General features: G+C 37.7%; 1 protein-coding gene across 3 annotated transcripts; it reads right to left on the bottom strand.

Annotated features, from left to right (window-relative positions):
• Window positions 1-1,799: 1,799 nt before the first annotated feature.
• pex12 (peroxisomal biogenesis factor 12) lies at window positions 1,800-7,648 on the bottom strand. Of its 3 annotated transcripts, none has more exons than XM_085402989.1 (4): window positions 7,457-7,648; window positions 3,566-3,787; window positions 2,945-3,480; window positions 1,800-2,428 (listed from the first exon to the last, which is right to left on the bottom strand). In XM_085402989.1, exons 2-4 carry the CDS (start codon window positions 3,686-3,688, stop codon window positions 2,035-2,037), a joined length of 1,053 nt encoding a protein of 350 aa, XP_085259115.1. In that variant the 5' UTR covers window positions 3,689-3,787; window positions 7,457-7,648; the 3' UTR covers window positions 1,800-2,034. The 3 variants fall into 3 exon arrangements, with proteins under 3 accessions (XP_085259115.1, XP_085259116.1, XP_085259117.1); XM_085402990.1 differs by having other exon boundaries at window positions 3,566-3,693; XM_085402991.1 differs by having other exon boundaries at window positions 3,566-3,690.
• Between the last annotated feature and the right edge of the window lie 9,664 nt (window positions 7,649-17,312).

Here is a 17,312-nt window from a genome sequence, read left to right as displayed (position 1 = left end):
AAAAGGGAAGGTGACTATTGTGATTCTTCACGCTCAGTTTCATTTCAGGGGTTTGTGGACATTTTAACGAAGCCCTTTTTTTATTACTCTCGCTGTAATGTTGTGATGTTGACCCTGATTACCTGTTTCTCTGTTTTTTCTTTTTGTTGTTTTTTTTTTAAGTGGGCTTGTTGTTAAATTTGTCTGGAAACTCAATAAAGCAATTCACCGATGGTCTGTGCAGTAACTTGTATTCTGAAACTTACAGAGCGCTTTTCTAGTCTCAGATACAGCAAGAGGCTGTCTGTATACAGACTATGGATTATTTGCAAAGCCTGAAAGTTGCCATCATGATGTGATCAACTGGCGCTAACTCTTGAAGGAATTCAAGTCGGCTTTTGAAATTGATACCACAGGCGCGTCCACTGGGAGGCTGAGATGGAGTTACCCTGGTGGGTGGCAGTATTTTTGAACTCTTTGTTCAGTTTAGCTTTTTGACTGTCTTGATTTTCTCGAGCCAGAAGTGAGCATATTTGAGCTAGCAAGCGTGGTTATTGAGCTGAAGCAAGCCAAAACTGAAGCTCAGGCGTGTCTGTACCACACAGCGAACCATATTGTTTCATATGATTCCAGTAAAATGGTTTAAAGATGACTCACAAGTCCACTTCTAATTAGCAAAGATGAGGTCTGTGTTGGAACATCTGTCCATGGCTAACTAAGCCTTAACAAAACAGCAGCTGAAATTAGCCATAGACTGAATTTCATTGTTGAAGTTGGGGTTTTTGATGTGATCGACTTGTCTTTCAAGTGGCCTGTAGAGCAAGTGCTCGGGGTTGTACAGCCTATTGGCTGCTTGCTGAAAAGTCAAACAGTGCACGAGGAGAACCCTCCTCTGAAAACTCTAGATTGGAGAATGGAGACCAAACTTTTGAAGTAATCATCGTTATGTACACTGCTAGCTTAGCACTAAATCGCTATGAGCCTTTAAATCGCATTTGGATAAGGTTTTATATTTGGTGTAGACATGAGAGCATCATTAACCTTGTTATGTTGTTTATGCCCTACTGTCAGTCATTAGTGTGATCGTAAGGTCATATCTGAAACAACTCTTCTACTTGTTAGATCAGCTTAGGCAAAAAGGAAACAGGACACACACACACACACACACACACACACACAAATGCTTTCTAGGCTCATTCAAAATGCATCTGCTCCTCTAAGAGTGTGTTCACACAACCTTATTGATTAGTATATTTATTTTTCTTCCAACTCCTCTGCAGTTTGTTTGAGGAAAGGGCCAGATCTCATTCTAATCCATCTCCATTAGCATGTGTCCTCATTATGGGATGCAGCAGAGCACTCACACCATAGAAACTGATTCTACTAGGAGCAGCTCGACAATGTTTCTCTGTGCAGCAGGAGAACACTTTTTAGGTTTCTGGGTAAAAGGGAAGTGAACCAAGTTCCCAAACTGGTCGTGCCTCAGGTCTTCTTTGGGCAGAACCAGGCCAACGGTTCAACAAGGCCACAAAAATGAAGTTGCATCTTACAATCCACCATGTAGGAGTTTAAACATCTTTGCCAGGTCACAGACATTTTTATCAGTAATGACAACTTATTTGTGAACAACTCATTTGTGAGGAAAAGACCCACTGACTGATCTGCTTTTATGCTAACTGTGACAGGCCTAAATCTGGTCCTAGCACTGGAAAAAGCTGCTAAAATGCAGCCAGTTTGTAACCAGTAACCCAACTGGTGACCAAATTAAGGGATCCTGCAAATTCCTCAAAAAAACAAAAACAATTACACTCCTATTAGATTTCTTTTAATTAGGCTTTATTATTATTCAATTTTCACTTTGACAAGAGCTGAAACTTAGTAAAAAAGAAATATTATTAAAATGAATTAGTTTTTTCAGAAACTTTAAGGACATTATTAGTTTATTGTATAGAAAAAGGAAAACAGCTGTGAATATCCCTCAAATATAATTTTCATATTGTGTCTGTATATCATCTCTCACACAGTTGATCTTGTCTGCTTTGACTGCTTGATGCTTTAGCTCTCTGGTGAGTAGATCTTGATGAGGTGTTGCAGTTCGGTGGGATATCCGGTGACTGGGCAGCGGTGGTTACTTTTCACGTATGTGTAAATGCAGCGGTAACAGAACACGAAGCCCGAGGTGGACAGCACGGTGGCATTGGTGTGGGGCTTCCTGCACAGAGGACAGTTCCTGCTTTCTGAGCCCAGCCCGCCCTGATCCTGCTGCAGGTGGAGCGGGGGTGGAGGAGCCGGCAGGGAGGTGAGAGCTTTCACTGTGCTGAGGTTCTCCGACGAGTACCACCACTCCAGGAACTGCAGGAAGAAAACACCCATAGAGAGGGAAGAGGAGACAGACACAGCCATGCCCCTCGCTGCTTGTGACATCATCCACCACGCTCTCTGCATCACGCTGTGAACACAGAAACAATGCATTGTGGGTGTTTAGCAATGTTTTTTTTTTATGACGTTCCTCATTCAAGAACTGTAAAAAATATCACTGAGTGTATGTTTGTGTGGCCTCAAATCAATTCACCAAATGAGCTAAAGCCACACAGTGCACATCAGCAAACATTAAACTTGATAAGTGTTTAAAGTACTTAAACCTTTGGCCAAACAAAGTGAAATTAATCTCACTGTCTGAATATTCTCTGTGAAAAACATCTGTTTTCTAATGTGTTGGATCTGAGCCATCCCAGCAGACAGGCTTGGACCATAAGGACACAACAGTTTTGTGGTTTTTACATCACTGACTAAATGCACTTTAATGCATGGAACGTTGTATCAGCAACATAGAGTTAAACAGGCTGCATGAAAAACTTCCTTCAGTTTAGAATCTGCAACTGGTGATCTATCCGGGTACAAAGCACACCTGTTAGGACACCACTGTGGGTAAAAACAGAGACAGCAAGGAGTTTGCGAGCTGTACCTTCCTCCAGCTGGTCTCCCGGGAGTCCTGGCTTTCCACTCCATGTCTCTGATATCTTGAGTGTTAAGTCGTTCCAGTCTGACCCCGGTCAGCCACAGGAGAGGACTGTGGGTCCTGGAGACTCCAAAGACAAACAGCAGCTGCTGACAGAAGATCCAGGTCTGCCAGGCTGAGCTGACGTACGGATATGCTGCTACGGCCGCCCGGTACAGCCTCTGGCTCCTCGTCTGCGCCAACCGGATGGAGAAATCCTCCTCATCCCTCTGCCGTGCCAATGTAGCCTCTAGCTTGGCCTGCAGGTATGGCAGCAGGCACAGAAGAAGAAGAGACCACCAGCGGGATGTCCTGGTCATCCCGAGGCGCACAGGAAGTCTCTGCCTGCCTGAAACTCTTTTCAGTCCGTAGAAGTTCTCCGAGAAGGAGGCACTGCAGTTAGACAGGAAGTGGTTCTGAAGGAGGAGGTCCAGCAGCAGGTAGAGCTCATCAAAGCATCGCCACAGGAAGCCAAAGCGGGATGGGTTGGACTCTGCCAGAACCTGGAAAGGACACCAGGAGCTAGGCTGTTAGAACCCTAACACTGATCTATGGAAAGTATAAGTACCACCACACACACACGCTCACTTTGACTGCATGTTTCAGTGCCGGTCTGACCGCCTCCATCAAAGACTCCTGTGCCAGGACTTCAAACACTGATGGCTGCTCACTGACAACCGTGGATGTGAGATGGGCTCCGGCCTCAGCCATGGCTGCTGCACAAACACAGCACAGTTACCTTTTACTGCCTTTTGTATGACCACTGCACTCAAGTCCAGACTGAGAGACTCTTCCATCTGTATCTTCCACCTAGAGCAGGGCGATATGGCCAAAAATATTTATCACGATATATATTTGAAAATTTGCGATAACGATATAACAGACGATATAATTGATGCGAGACAAAATGCAACTCCACAACATTACTAGCGCAAAAAGACAACCTTCCATTTATTTTCACTTAAACAAGAAGCTGGTTTTTATGTACATTAAAGCTTTATAAAAATGTAACAGTGCAAATGCAAATTCCTTGCTGAAAGTTTAACCAAAAGGCATTTCCAGTAGAAATGGGCTGACATATCCTGAGCATAACCATGTATAATATCCACTGAAGTTAAAAAGAGGTGCTTTGCAACATTAAACTGCAGTGTGCAGTACGCATTTTTCGGACCATAAGGTGCACGGGATTATAAGGCACATTAAGCGAAACAAAGCAGTCAGATAAATCAAACTTTATTAAACTCATTCTTCTTGCTTCCTCCACTTCTGTACCATTGATTCATTAATGTTGAATTCTCTGGCAGCTGCTCTTTTCCCATGTTGTTGCAGTATATTAATGACTAACCTCGTATTGTGGATGGATTATCTCAGTTGTTCTCCTGACTGAAGTTTGGTCCGTTTACAGCATCCTGCCATGCGATTGCATTTGTCTCTAACCATGAAGAACCTTCACGTTAACTTTTATAAGTGGAAAAGTGTTAGTGTTCGTCCTCCAGCTTCACTGTTTATGTTATGCTAACATAGCTGTGTCGCTAGCGATCACGTAGCACATCATTATATACCAGCTAGCCCAACTTCAGTAACCCTACAAACGTCACTGCTGTTTAGTTTCCTGTCTTCATTTATGTTGGAAGTGATAGCAGAGCTGTACGTTTGATTTTTTTTCAGAAATCTCTCAGTCAGAACATGCAATATCATGCTTAGGTAACTAGCGAAACTAGCGAGCTAACTTCCGCTAGCTTCCTGCTAACTTCTAACTCCGTTAAATGTAATAACTTTTGTTTTCATGGATGCCTGGAAGTTAAACTTTATAGTTACACCTGGTAAAGCAGCAATGCTGATCGTTTTATTAAAGATGAAAGAATTTAGACAGTTTTTAACTCTCAGTGATGCTGCAGTGTTGTTTGACCTGAAACATACGGAGTTTAGGACCCAGATTACTCCCAGATTTAAGAGCATCTTAGTCCGACAAATACGACAATAACAACGGCTGCTTGCATGTTCTGCAAAAAAATGTGCTTTGTTGTGTATCTGACGGACAAACACCAAACCAGTTCCACATCACGGAAGTTGCACCATTTTTACAAACCAATTCTGGTTCATCAGTTTCACTCAACAATCGGCCATGTGCGTATGAAAACAAAGGCACTGCGCATGCGTGTTTTACTCCCATTCTATCGCGATATTTCATTTTCCTATCGTTGCCTAACATTATACCGGTATTACCGTGAACGGTATAATATGGCCCAGCCCTACTTCCACCTTTCTGTTAATCTTTGAACACAGAGCGCAAAGCAGGGTTTACACTGGCATGGTAGAAGAAAATCACCATGTGGTGCTGCATTTGAGGAACAGCTTGAAATGCACTTTCTTGGGAATCTCACGACTAATATTAACTTGAAATCTGTCAGTCAGTCACGTTTAAACAGTTTTAATTCCCGTTTGAGGGGCAATTGTGCAGTTTTTATGTCCCGGCGCTCACTAAAACTAAAATTTATTCAAGTTAGGGCTGCTCAATTAATCGAATTTGAATCACGATTACGATCTGGGCTTTCAACGATCATTAAAAATGACTGAGCCGATTATTAGCCCCTCCCTCGTGCTTTACTCTGGCGCTGCTCCGTGTGGCAAATCGAGCGCACCTCTCTGCATTTCGAACACGCGTCACAACAATTAAGAGGACCCAAGGGAAGCTCGGAAAGCTATGCAGAAGTTATTTGGAGAGGAGAGTGACTGCCATTGGTTGAAAAGAGAGGTAAAAAAAACTTCAGTGGGTTCTGGGTTCGCAGAGTCGAGACGTGGGTCAAGTAGACATAGTGTGTAAACTTTGCTACAGTGTCGTAGCTGCACCACAGAGCAACACTGCAAAGTTCACTAAACATAGATGTTTACATTTTTCATTTATTTTTTATATTGCAAACATTTGCACTGTAATCAGTATTTGCACACTATTTTATATTATTTTTTAAAGTCATTATTCAATACATTGTTATTGTTAACCCTTTAAATCCCTGTAGAACCGGAGCTGCGTAAGCTAGCGCAATAATTTGTTTTGCATATGAAATCGGAGGAGTTGTACTTACATCTTATGCCATCAGCTTGTTCTCGGTCACGGTTTGCTTCCACATAAAGCTTTGCAAAAACTGCATGAAAAGCGCTTGCAGGAACAAAAACATAATATTCCAGAAACACGCTTTGCCGATCTGATCAGCTGTTCGTAACACTTCCCACATTGAAAAAGACGTCAACACGAACTATCGCATGTCCGCCATTTCTTGTCCGAAACCGGAAGTGACGTCATTTTTCGCGGAAAATTTAGTTTTTTACTTGTAGGCCTTAAAAGCCTATACTGGTGTTTTTATAAGTCATGTTTGACTTGTTTCTGGAATGCTTAGAACTCGAATTGCACTGCTGGAAATAGTTTATTTTGATGCACCTGCTGATTTCTTTGCAAATTTGCATCATAGGATTGTTTTTTGTTTTTCCTGCAGTATATAAAAATTGGTGTATCTCCAAAATAAAACTATGAAGACACTCAAAATAAATTTCCTGTTGTTGTAAACTATTTTTTGCAACTTTTTTGTATTTAAAGTTTTGAGGGATAAGCCTCTTAAATTTCCCCAAGTAGAAATATATGTAAAAAAAAACAAAAACGATTTTCAATTTTTTTTGTAGTTTATTGCACTTTTTTGCAATTAATGTAGTTACTATGGACTTAATGCATACATATTATTAAAATATGGGCTATAACAGTTGTATTGATGTATAGCAACTTGAAATGCTCCCAAAAATGGCACTACAGCATGTAAAAAAATAAATTAAAAAAAAGCTCTGGAGGACTTGGTTCTATGGTAGGTCTTAAAGGGTTAAATGAATATCGTCAAATAATCGAGATCTTAATTTCAGTGAAAATAATCGTGATTATCATTTTTGCCATAATCGAGCAGCCCTAATTCAAGTTTGAAAATTGCTGCCCAAATGAGTCTTAGGAACTATTTTAAGGTGGCTGGAGCACAAAAAAGGAGGTTTCTATCGGGGCTTTGTGATTCACACTTATCTTGTCTCCCTTACAGAGATTCAGTAAGCAACATGACGGATACACGCGGCTGCTGCATGAACTTAGAACCGAGGTACAAGGTGCAAAGCTGGCATGACCTACTTCAGCGTGAGTTGTCCCTGAAGGCTGCATGTGTCGTTAAACGGCCCAGGTGTCTTCAGTGCAACACTCTAAAGTCTTTAAAACGCAAGCCGCGTATATGAGCATTTGTGAAACACTTAATATGTCAGTGACGTTTTGAAATGACGGCTGGTAAACACCAGCTAGTGTCGCATCTTACTCAGTGCTAACGCCAGGTAAGTAAAGCACTGGACAGGTGCTATTACCAGTTTAACACAGTTTAATAGACTAAACAGTAAGAAGTACTGACGGCGCGGGGTAGCATTTACTTTTCACTACTTTATTTCTGTGGTCACACGTACCTTCCTCTGCTGGTTGCTAGCTCCCAGCTAGCAGGTCTGCATTAGCGTCGATTCTCTTTAGGCTCCTTCTAACTCACACGGCAGCGCTGAGCAAAACATTAGGACGGAGTTTGATTTTGTCCCATTTCTCTCCTCTCTCGCCCCACAACGTGTACTGTCCACAACAATTCACCATTTCCGTTTACACACGTTCTGTTTTTTTTCTTCAACAACGTCATCGCGCAAGAATACGTATGCGACTACCCTGTAACTCTACGGTGATTGGCTGTTTCGCTATCAAGCAACCGATGACGCTATAGATCCTAGGCCACCGATAGGTGGACGCAGCCAGGCGGTGCCAAATAATGGTAGTCTGCCAAAAAAAGATGATTGCCTGTATTTAAACCGTTGTAAATGACTTGTTGGCCTATAAGCTCCCAAACATATCTGTCATTAATTATATTAAGTAATTTTTAGCCCAAAAAATCACACTAGTCACAAGGTAGAAGATGCAACCAGTTTTTTGCAAAAGCGACGCTACATCCTTTATTTATACAGGTAAAAAGTGCAATTGACCTTAAAAATCCACCTCAGGAAGAGGGAGAGTCAAGAGGGCAGTTATTAGACAACTATAAAATAACAGTTGTTTAAACATATTTTTAATTTACGTTATTTACGGATTCATATTAATTACTTGATTTTGATGTATCGTCGATTTTAATCTGGGCAGCGTTTTTCTTTACATTATTCTATACATACAGCAGTCGAACAAAGCACCGAGTCCAAATAACACAGAGAAACACATAGACCAATCAGGTAAATTGTAACACATCTTACGAGATGCAGAAGTCCGAAGTAGCAAAGTCAAGGAAACAGAAGGGAGGAGTTGAAGCTCATAGTTTACATGGGACATGTAGTAAAGGAAGAAGAAAAGGGTAAACCAGCTGCATCTTTTCATTATTTTTATTTTAACTTAAAGATGACCATTTTTTATACTTTTGAATGTAACATTTATTTTAATTAAAACAAGAAATTAAGATTGCATTATTTTATTTTTACGCTACACCTTATTTCATTGTGGAAATTAATAATACACATTGGTGAACTAATGTGAGTTTGGCACTGATAGAAATTTTAGGCTACTTTGTTTTACAAGAAAAATGTTCGCCGCCCCCCCACTACTAACTCTTTTACTCTACGTCCACACTTAAACGGGTATTTTTGAAAACGCCGCTGTTCGAACCTTTCGTCCACACGTAAACGGCATTTCGAATCACCGAAAACTGAGATTTTTTTTTTTAAACGCCGTTTTTAGCGTTTACGTGTGGACCGGGAATACAGAGTTCGTCATGCAACTCAAAGGTATGTGCCTTTTTTCACGTCACGCTGTGCGTCACGTTATTGTTTGCATGAGATGAATTGCAGAATGGCAGATAGAGACAAAATACTGTTAATCTGACTATCTACAGTTTTACACTCTATACACACGCAGTTACTGTGCCCCAATTTAGAAAGGCAGAGGCGTCACAGTGTAATTATTTTATGTGTAGTTGTTTTTTTCCTGTGTAATAATATTCAACATTGATATCAATACATTTCTCAAAAAAATGCCTCTGTGTGCAAAATGGATTCAAAAACAACTGTGGGATACTGTTAGTCCGTAATTTCGAGAGCACAGAGCATGCTCCCGACGAAAGGGAAACTAATTCTGTCGCAGAGACCTACCTGGCACTTGTGCAGGTGAAGCCAAAGGGAAGATAAGCTTCAGCATATTTACTAGCATTTGGCTTGGAAGGAAGTTGGTTTGGAAACATATTTGGCGATGCTTCATCTCCAGCTTTGCGTTTGTGTGGGAGCCCCGTCAAAAACCTGTCAATGATGCTAGCAGTGTCCAAGGGTTCTTTTTTTTTCTCTTTCTTTTCGATCATCTTATATATATTCTCTTAATATGATGTCATCTAATCTATTTCTGGTTTTATCAAACAGCCACTGTGCCTTTAGAAGCAGTGACAAACCAGCAGGTGATATAAAACACATTATTTTATATACAGTCTGTGAAACGTGATGGTTCTGCTTCCTTATCCGTTCTGCCCACATTTAGCCTGTGAAGGTTCCTCAATCAATCAGGAAGGAATTTTGGAGGCTGTCTTTGTGCTCTTTTCCTTGTTGTCTTGTGTCTAACATGGGTACCTAAAAACAAAAAAAGTGATAATTAAACATGAACAATATCCAGCTCTCCATGTGGGTCTGAGTCTGGTTTAATCTCTTGATCCTATGCCCTTCTCTCTCTATCCTCTTCATTTTCTGCCTGCTCTCAGTTGTCTGAGTTCAGTAAAGGCTTAACACATAACAAAGCAAAAATCTGTAGGCCCAATAACATCACTGCAGCAGTGCAGCTTGTTATAATGACCTTGAATTCAGGGACTGTGCAGTCCTCCTGGTGAATGGATGCTGGGTATTTAACCTCTTGATTGCATAATGTGCTGAAATTGTTGTGCACAAACAAGAAGACAAAACATTTTAATCCTCATATATGCAAATATAAATTCCAACATTACACATTATTCAACATTTTGTGGCTTTTCTTCACTTATGCACTGAATTATCGTTTATTCTGTAAAATAAAACACAGTCAACTTGACAGCACATTTACAGTGCTGTGCCAAAATGTTGGCTCACTTGTAATTTCTGAAGCTCACCAAAGCCTCATCAGAAATTGCACAGTAGAAATTAGTTACTGCTAGTTACAATAAATCAAGCATGCGTCTGCGTAGATACTATAAAATCGTAGACTGTATATAAAAATGGACACCTTTTTTGTGAACCCTCAAAATAAATGTTTTGCCATCACCATCTTGGTGTGTGTTGAAATCAGATGTGGTTATTTAGGGGCCGACCTAACTGAGGCATTACATCCTAGTAACCTAATGTTGTTGATCACATGATAAAGCTTAGTCCCCGTTGTCCTTTTTTGACTTTAAAACAGACTTTGATTGACAAAATCATGTTGTATTTTAAAAGAAACGACCATATGGGGAAAGTGTACTGAGAGCAAAGGGAGCTAAAGGCTTGTCTTATCCAGTCGTTAAGTCTGACGTCACTAGCCGTGTCTGGGCCTAAACTCCGCTGCAGGTCCATATATCAGACGATCACTATGGCATTACTGAGAGTTGAAAAACTGTCTAAAGTCTTTCATCTTTAATAAAATGATCAGCGTTCTGCTCTACCAGGTGTAACAATTGAGTTTAACATCCAGGCACCCATGAAAACGGAATTTATGACATTTAACGGAGTTAGAAGTTAGCAGGAAGTTAGCTCGCTAGCTTCTATCTAAATATAATATAGCATGTCCTGACTGCAGGGTTTTGGAAACAAATTAAAACGTACAGCTCTGTTATCACTTCCAACATAAATGAAGACAGAAAAGTAAACAGCAGTGACGTTTGTAGGGTTGGGCTAGCTGGTATATAATGATGTGCTACGTGACCGCTAGCAACACAGTAGTGATGGTAAATTTGATTATTTTTACTGAATCTAGTGTTAATGAGTCACTCACCAAAGTGAATCGGGTGTTTTGAGTCATTTGATTCACTGAGTCAGTTGACCACAGAGTGCAAAAATTTTACATTTTCACTCAAACTTAATTTGTTTCCCTTTTCATGTAAATCCCACTGCTAACATGAATGATTAAAAAAAACAACTATTTTATAGAGAACAAAGAGCAAAAACATTTCTAAAATTAAGCAATTTCTTATCAAAATTGCTTAATAAACATTTATTTTGTTTATTTGTATTTTATTAGTATTTTCCTTAAGTGTGTCAAATATATATTTTCTCATCTAAATGTCCACTGCGCTGTGAGCCAGGGGGCGGTAATGCGCCTTAACATTGGTTGCCAACCAAGAAGAAGAAGAAGCTGTGAGCCAGGAGGGAGGGGGTGTGTCACTACCCGATCCGTACCGGAAACCCGATCGGTACCCCGCATGCGCGAAAGGTGTCTACTTCCGGTCGAAGCATTTTACGATAGTTACAGGTCAGAGTATCTGTTAAGATGTTAAGAATAACAAGTATCTCTTAACATGTTTCCGATAATGAAACATTTAATATAATGTAGACAAAAATAAAAAAAATTAAAAGATAGTGACAGATCGGGACTCCCGATCCTTGCTGCGCATGTGCAAAGTCAGACCGTACAAATCGGGTCTACCCGATCCGTACCGCGCATGTGCAGGGGTTTTCTTCTTCTTCTGTTCGTTTAATGGCAGTGTACTCCCCAGTGTACGAGGATACCGCCACCTGCTGACTGAGCGAATGAACCCTATTGTAAACTGAATTAGCGTCATTACAAATGTGTGTTAAATTTGATGTAGTGATAATCGAGTGTGTTTATGCTTGTCTGTGTGGAGAGGATTGTTGGAAAAGTGATGATAATGTCCGCTATCACTGTCAATTGCCAGTAAACACTTCATCTGGCTGCTGAATCTTCACGTGACATATTATAAAGTCTGTATTATTAACTCTGTCATTAGGCACCATTCTTCTTATTTTACGGCGCTGTTGTTCAATTGGGGAACGCTTTCTGTTGAGGAGAAAAGCAAAAATTTGTTGCGGATACGGATTATTCATTGTTTAAATGTCCTGGTAGTCGAAAAGGAGGCAGAGCTGCAGAGAAATGCTAGGAGCTAACTGGGCGCTAACCATATCATTCAAATATATATATATATATATATATATATATATATATATATATATATATATATATATATATATATATATTTTTTTTTTTTTTTTTTTACTTTTTTTTTTTTTTCTTTCTTTTTTTTTTTTTTATTAGTAATATAAACATACAAACAAAATGCACCATATATTACAGATTCAGAGAATAAACATTTCTTACATATTAGCAACTTTCATATATAGTGAAAATAAAATATAAAGATGGGGTCACATAAATTAACAGATTATTAACTCACTAAATCAAAATCTTCTACAAAGGAAACAAAAAAAGCAGCCTTTTTCTTTTTAACTAAAGTCAAAGATTTAACCAACAGGTTTAGGTCGTTTTTCCAGTGAGCCAGTGTTGGTTTAATCTTAAAAAAGCGACATTTATGTATAAAATACTTACACAAGATTAATAACACATTAACACCATAATTAGCTTTCTTTTCTTTCAAAAACACTCCAAACATTATCATATTTAAGGTAAATGGGGTAATTTGAATCCCACTGGAATAAAGCCAGGTATGAAAATCCAACCAAAATATTTGTATAAAATTGCACAAAAAGAATAGATGGTCCAAATCCTCCTCTTCTGTTTCACAAAATACACAATTACCCGTTTCTATTTTGAATCTATCACTAAGGAGTCTATTTGTCGGGTAAATTTTATTCAAGATTTTAAATTGGACTTCTTTCCCTTTAGGAGGGATAGGGAAGGTGATATAATCAGTTCTTATTTTTTCAATTTCTTCCCTTTGGAAATCTTTTAATATGTAATTACGTCTAAGTAAATTTGGAGAATAAAGACTCCCTAATGAAGATCTAAGAAACTTATTATTGCATTTAACATCACAAAACTGAATACCATCTATATATAATTGCCTTAACTTGGGGGAGATGTCAGAATATATTATATCATTTACAACTATGTTTTTAAGTGACAATGGAATGGATTTTATAACCCGATTAAATTTACTTTTAGAACATTGGATATTAAACTTTTGGCAAAAATCTTGATGTCCTAGAACATGTCCTTCCTCATCTACAAAATGGGCAATTGCCCAAACACCTTTTGATAACCAATCTTGAATAAAAATAGATTTTCTGTTCATCAGTATATATCTATTGTTCCAAATTGGGCTATTATGTGGAGTGAAATTATGTTTAAATAACATTTTCCAATAAAGAAGGACCTGTTTATGGAATTCAGAGAGTTTAGCAGGTAGCTTAGTAATTTCAAAGTCACACTTTAGGAGAAAGTCGATACCCCCTAGTGTGTTAAAGACCTTACTTGGTATAAAAAACCAAATGGAGTGTGGATTATTTAGGAAGGATTTTAACCATTTAAGTTTCAAAACACCATTCATTATATCAAAGTCAACTGCGTTTCCACCGCCTTCAATGTATGGTTTAACCAAATCATCTTTAGATATATAATGGCACTTATTCCTCCAAATAAAATTAAAATTCAAGCTATTAATTGTTTTAATAACTTTATTCGATATTGATAGAGAGTAAGCTGGATATATAAATCTAGATAAACTATCCATTTTGGTTAATAATATTCTTCCAAAAATTGTGATGTCTCTTTGTAACCACTTATTTAGGATTGTCTTACATTTGTCAACATTATCTAAAATATTTACTTTTTCTAAGACTTTGTGATCTTTTGAAATTGTGATGCCCAAATATTTTACCTCCCTCTTCACCTTTATATCGTACAGTAATTGTGAATTACACTCCTTTAATGCCAATAATTCACATTTATTTAAATTTAACTTTAAGCCTGAAGCTTTTGAGAATGTAGTGATTATTTGTTTTACCAGGGGAATCTGATGTTCATTTTTTAAGAAAAGAGTAGTGTCATCCGCAAGTTGACTAATTATTAAAGAATTGTCCATAATCTCAATTCCGGCAACGCTGCTGTTTTTAATTAGAATTGCGAGCATCTCCACAACCATTATGAACAACAACGGAGAGCTTCCACACCCTTGCCTAATTCCTCTTTTGACATCATTCAAATATATTGAATGTCGCAATGTTGGCAAAGAGAGGAAGTGACGTAAGATTTGCGCATGCGGGGTACCGATCGGGTTTCCGGTACGGATCGGGTAGTGACAGGGTTTTTTTTTTTTTTTTTTTTTATTGAAACAAATTTCCATATACAAAACAAGTCAAGGAAACAGACCAGAATTGTAACAATTTACATTATAAAGATGGTGAAGCAAGTCATCATAACTTTACAGGGAGAAAATAAAAGTTTCTAGAGTAAAGAAATAAGGAACATAGACCTTTTGACACAGGCAAGAAAATTAGAAGAGCAAGTATTTTTTGATTTTACAGTATAGTACAGCAGTTTTTTTGTTCATATTTGAAATAAGCTTAAGTGACTTAAAGTATTGACAAAAGTAATTCAAGAAGACGGTAAACATAGGAGAGGCATTCTTCCACTTACATAAATGAATGAAAAACTTACATAGCACTATTACAAAATTGACAACATCTGAGATTTCAGAATCCAGATTGTCCATAAAGTAAAGAATATCCTTAGATGTGAAGGCAGGTACATTGGAAATTCTGAGTGAAACCCAACAGTGTATTTCAAACCAGAAAGCATTAACATACTGACAAGTGAAAAATAGATGCTCTAGTGTTTCTGGATCGGAAGAACAGAAAGCACAAGAGTCGGCCTCAAAATTAAACCTTTTATGCAGGAATTCTCCAACTGGATAAATGCCTGATATGATTCTGAAGTGTGTTTCTTTCATTTTAGGCGCAAGTGGGTATTTTAAGTAAAAAGAAAATGACTTGTCTTTCAATATGCTATCAAGGTCATGTCTGACATTGACATTGTAGTTGCAGAATACTATTTGCTTAAAGGTATTAGAGATGAACTTATTATTAAATTGTTTGTCCTTTATTGAGGTATTACCTATCGTCAGTGAAGGTAAGCATGTTCTTATTAATGAATACTTTAAAGTATTTACGATAAGATTTAACAACGGTGTGGGTATCGCTTTACAAACCTTATTATAATTATTAAATGAAATCTCTATTTTATACTTATCAATAAATTCTTCATAAGATAGCAAGTTTCCATTTCTATCAAGCAGATCAACAACAAAACATACACCGTTATCATACCAGTCTGATTTAAATAAGGACTTCTTATTGATGACTATAACCCTATTATTCCACAACACAGAATTGTGAGGTGAAAAATTGTGGGTGAAAATTAGTTTCCCAAAATTCAAAGCTTGCTTATAGAAACTAGACAACTTAAGAGGAAGCTTAGATATTTCATAATCACATCTGAGCAAAAAATCTAACCCCCCGACCTTATTAAAGAGTTTGTTTGGAATATGGTACCACATAGATTGAGGACAGGAAATGCAGTCTTTTATCCATCTGAGCCTGAATGCAGCAATAATAGATTCAAAGTCTAAAGCTTTCAAGCCCCCATTTTCATAGTCTTTAACTAATTGTGATTTGCGTATATAATGTGTTTTATTCTTCCAGATAAAGCTGAATATAATAGAATTGGACAGTTTAATCATTTTAGGAGATGTAAAAATTGAATAACAGGGGTATATGAGTCTTGAAAGTCCTTCTGCTTTAGATAGTAAGATACGACCTAATATGGATAAATCACGTGTTAACCAATGATTAAATATTTTTTTAACTACATTTAATCTAGGAGTTATGTTATTATTCTCTCGATCATTAGTATTTTTACTGATTATTAAACCAAGGTATTTTACCTCCTCTTTTACTGGTATATTGTTAATAGTATCTTGATTACAGTTGTGTACAGCTAAGATTTCACATTTTTTAAGGTTTAGTGTTAAGCCGGATGCTTTTGAGAATGAAAGGATTTTATTAATTGCAGTAGAGACCATATTTACATTCCTTAGAAATAAGGCAGTGTCATCAGCAAATTGACTAATTTTAAATTCTTTATCAAGAATGTTTATGCCTTCCAGATCTGAAGAGAGTTTGATATAAATGGCAAGCATTTCTGCTGCAACAATAAACAATAACGGGCTAATAGGGCATCCCTGCCGAATGCCACGATGAATTTTAAAACTATTAGAAAACCCCTGATTGAGTGCAATACTACTTGTTATATCTCTGTACAACATTTTCATTACACTAACAAATCTGGGACCAAAACCCACAGCCTCCAGAGCTTTAAATAAAAAATTATGCTCCAAAGAATCAAAAGCTTTAAAGAAATCAAGAAATAAAATAAGGCTATCATGAGGAATTAAATGATTGTAATCCAACATATCTAATACTAAACGGGTATGATTATGGATATGACGCCCTTTTATAAAGGCTGACTGTGTCTCATCTATTATTTGAGTTATTCCTGTTTTTAATCTGTTGGCATAGACATGAGCTAATAATTTGTAGTCACAGCAAAGAAGTGTGATAGGTCTCCAGTTATCTAAAAGGATAGGGTCCTTGTTTGGTTTAGGAAGTAAAGAAATTATTCCTCGTTTCATAGTTGGAGATAGCATCTGATCATTTATACATTCATTAAATACCTCTAGTAATAGATCTTTAATGTCATTCCAGAAATATCTGTAAAATTCAATCGTGATTCCGTCGGGACCTGGTGATTTACCATTCACCATTTGGGAAACAGCAGCATCCAATTCAGCTAAAGTGATTTCAGACTCATTGAGATTTTTAAAGTGTGAGTCAATTTGAGGAATTTTTCCATGGATAGAGCTAAAAAAAGAATTAGTCTCCGAACTGGAATAATTTGTAGTGTAGAGGGCTGAATAGAACTCTGTGATATAGTTGTTTATAGTCTGTTGGTCTTCAGTCAGGGTATTATTAATTTGTAACTTCATTATAGTTTTTTTTGTTTGTCTAGTTTTCTCCAGGTTAAAGAAATAAGAAGAATTCTTTTCCCCCTCCTCAATCCATTTAGCCCTTGAGCGAATGAAGGCACCTTTTGCTTTGTCTATATAAAGTTCATCTAGTTTGTACTGCAACTGGTTTAGTTCTATAGAGTTTTCCTCTATCAGATGTGATAAATTGCACAATGAACTTATTTGTGCAGTAATTTCAGCCTGTTTCTGTCTCCTTTTATTAGCCATTAATTTTCCTTCTTCACTAGCAATTTTTCTGACATTAAACTTCAACC

The sequence above is a fragment of the Rhamphochromis longiceps genome, linkage group LG4 (genome assembly GCF_057381845.1).
Source record: "Rhamphochromis longiceps isolate RC_006_pf linkage group LG4, R_longiceps_female_GT1.1, whole genome shotgun sequence".
Taxonomy (NCBI): Eukaryota; Metazoa; Chordata; class Actinopteri; order Cichliformes; family Cichlidae; genus Rhamphochromis; species Rhamphochromis longiceps.
This window is presented reverse-complemented; position numbering and strand designations above follow the sequence as displayed.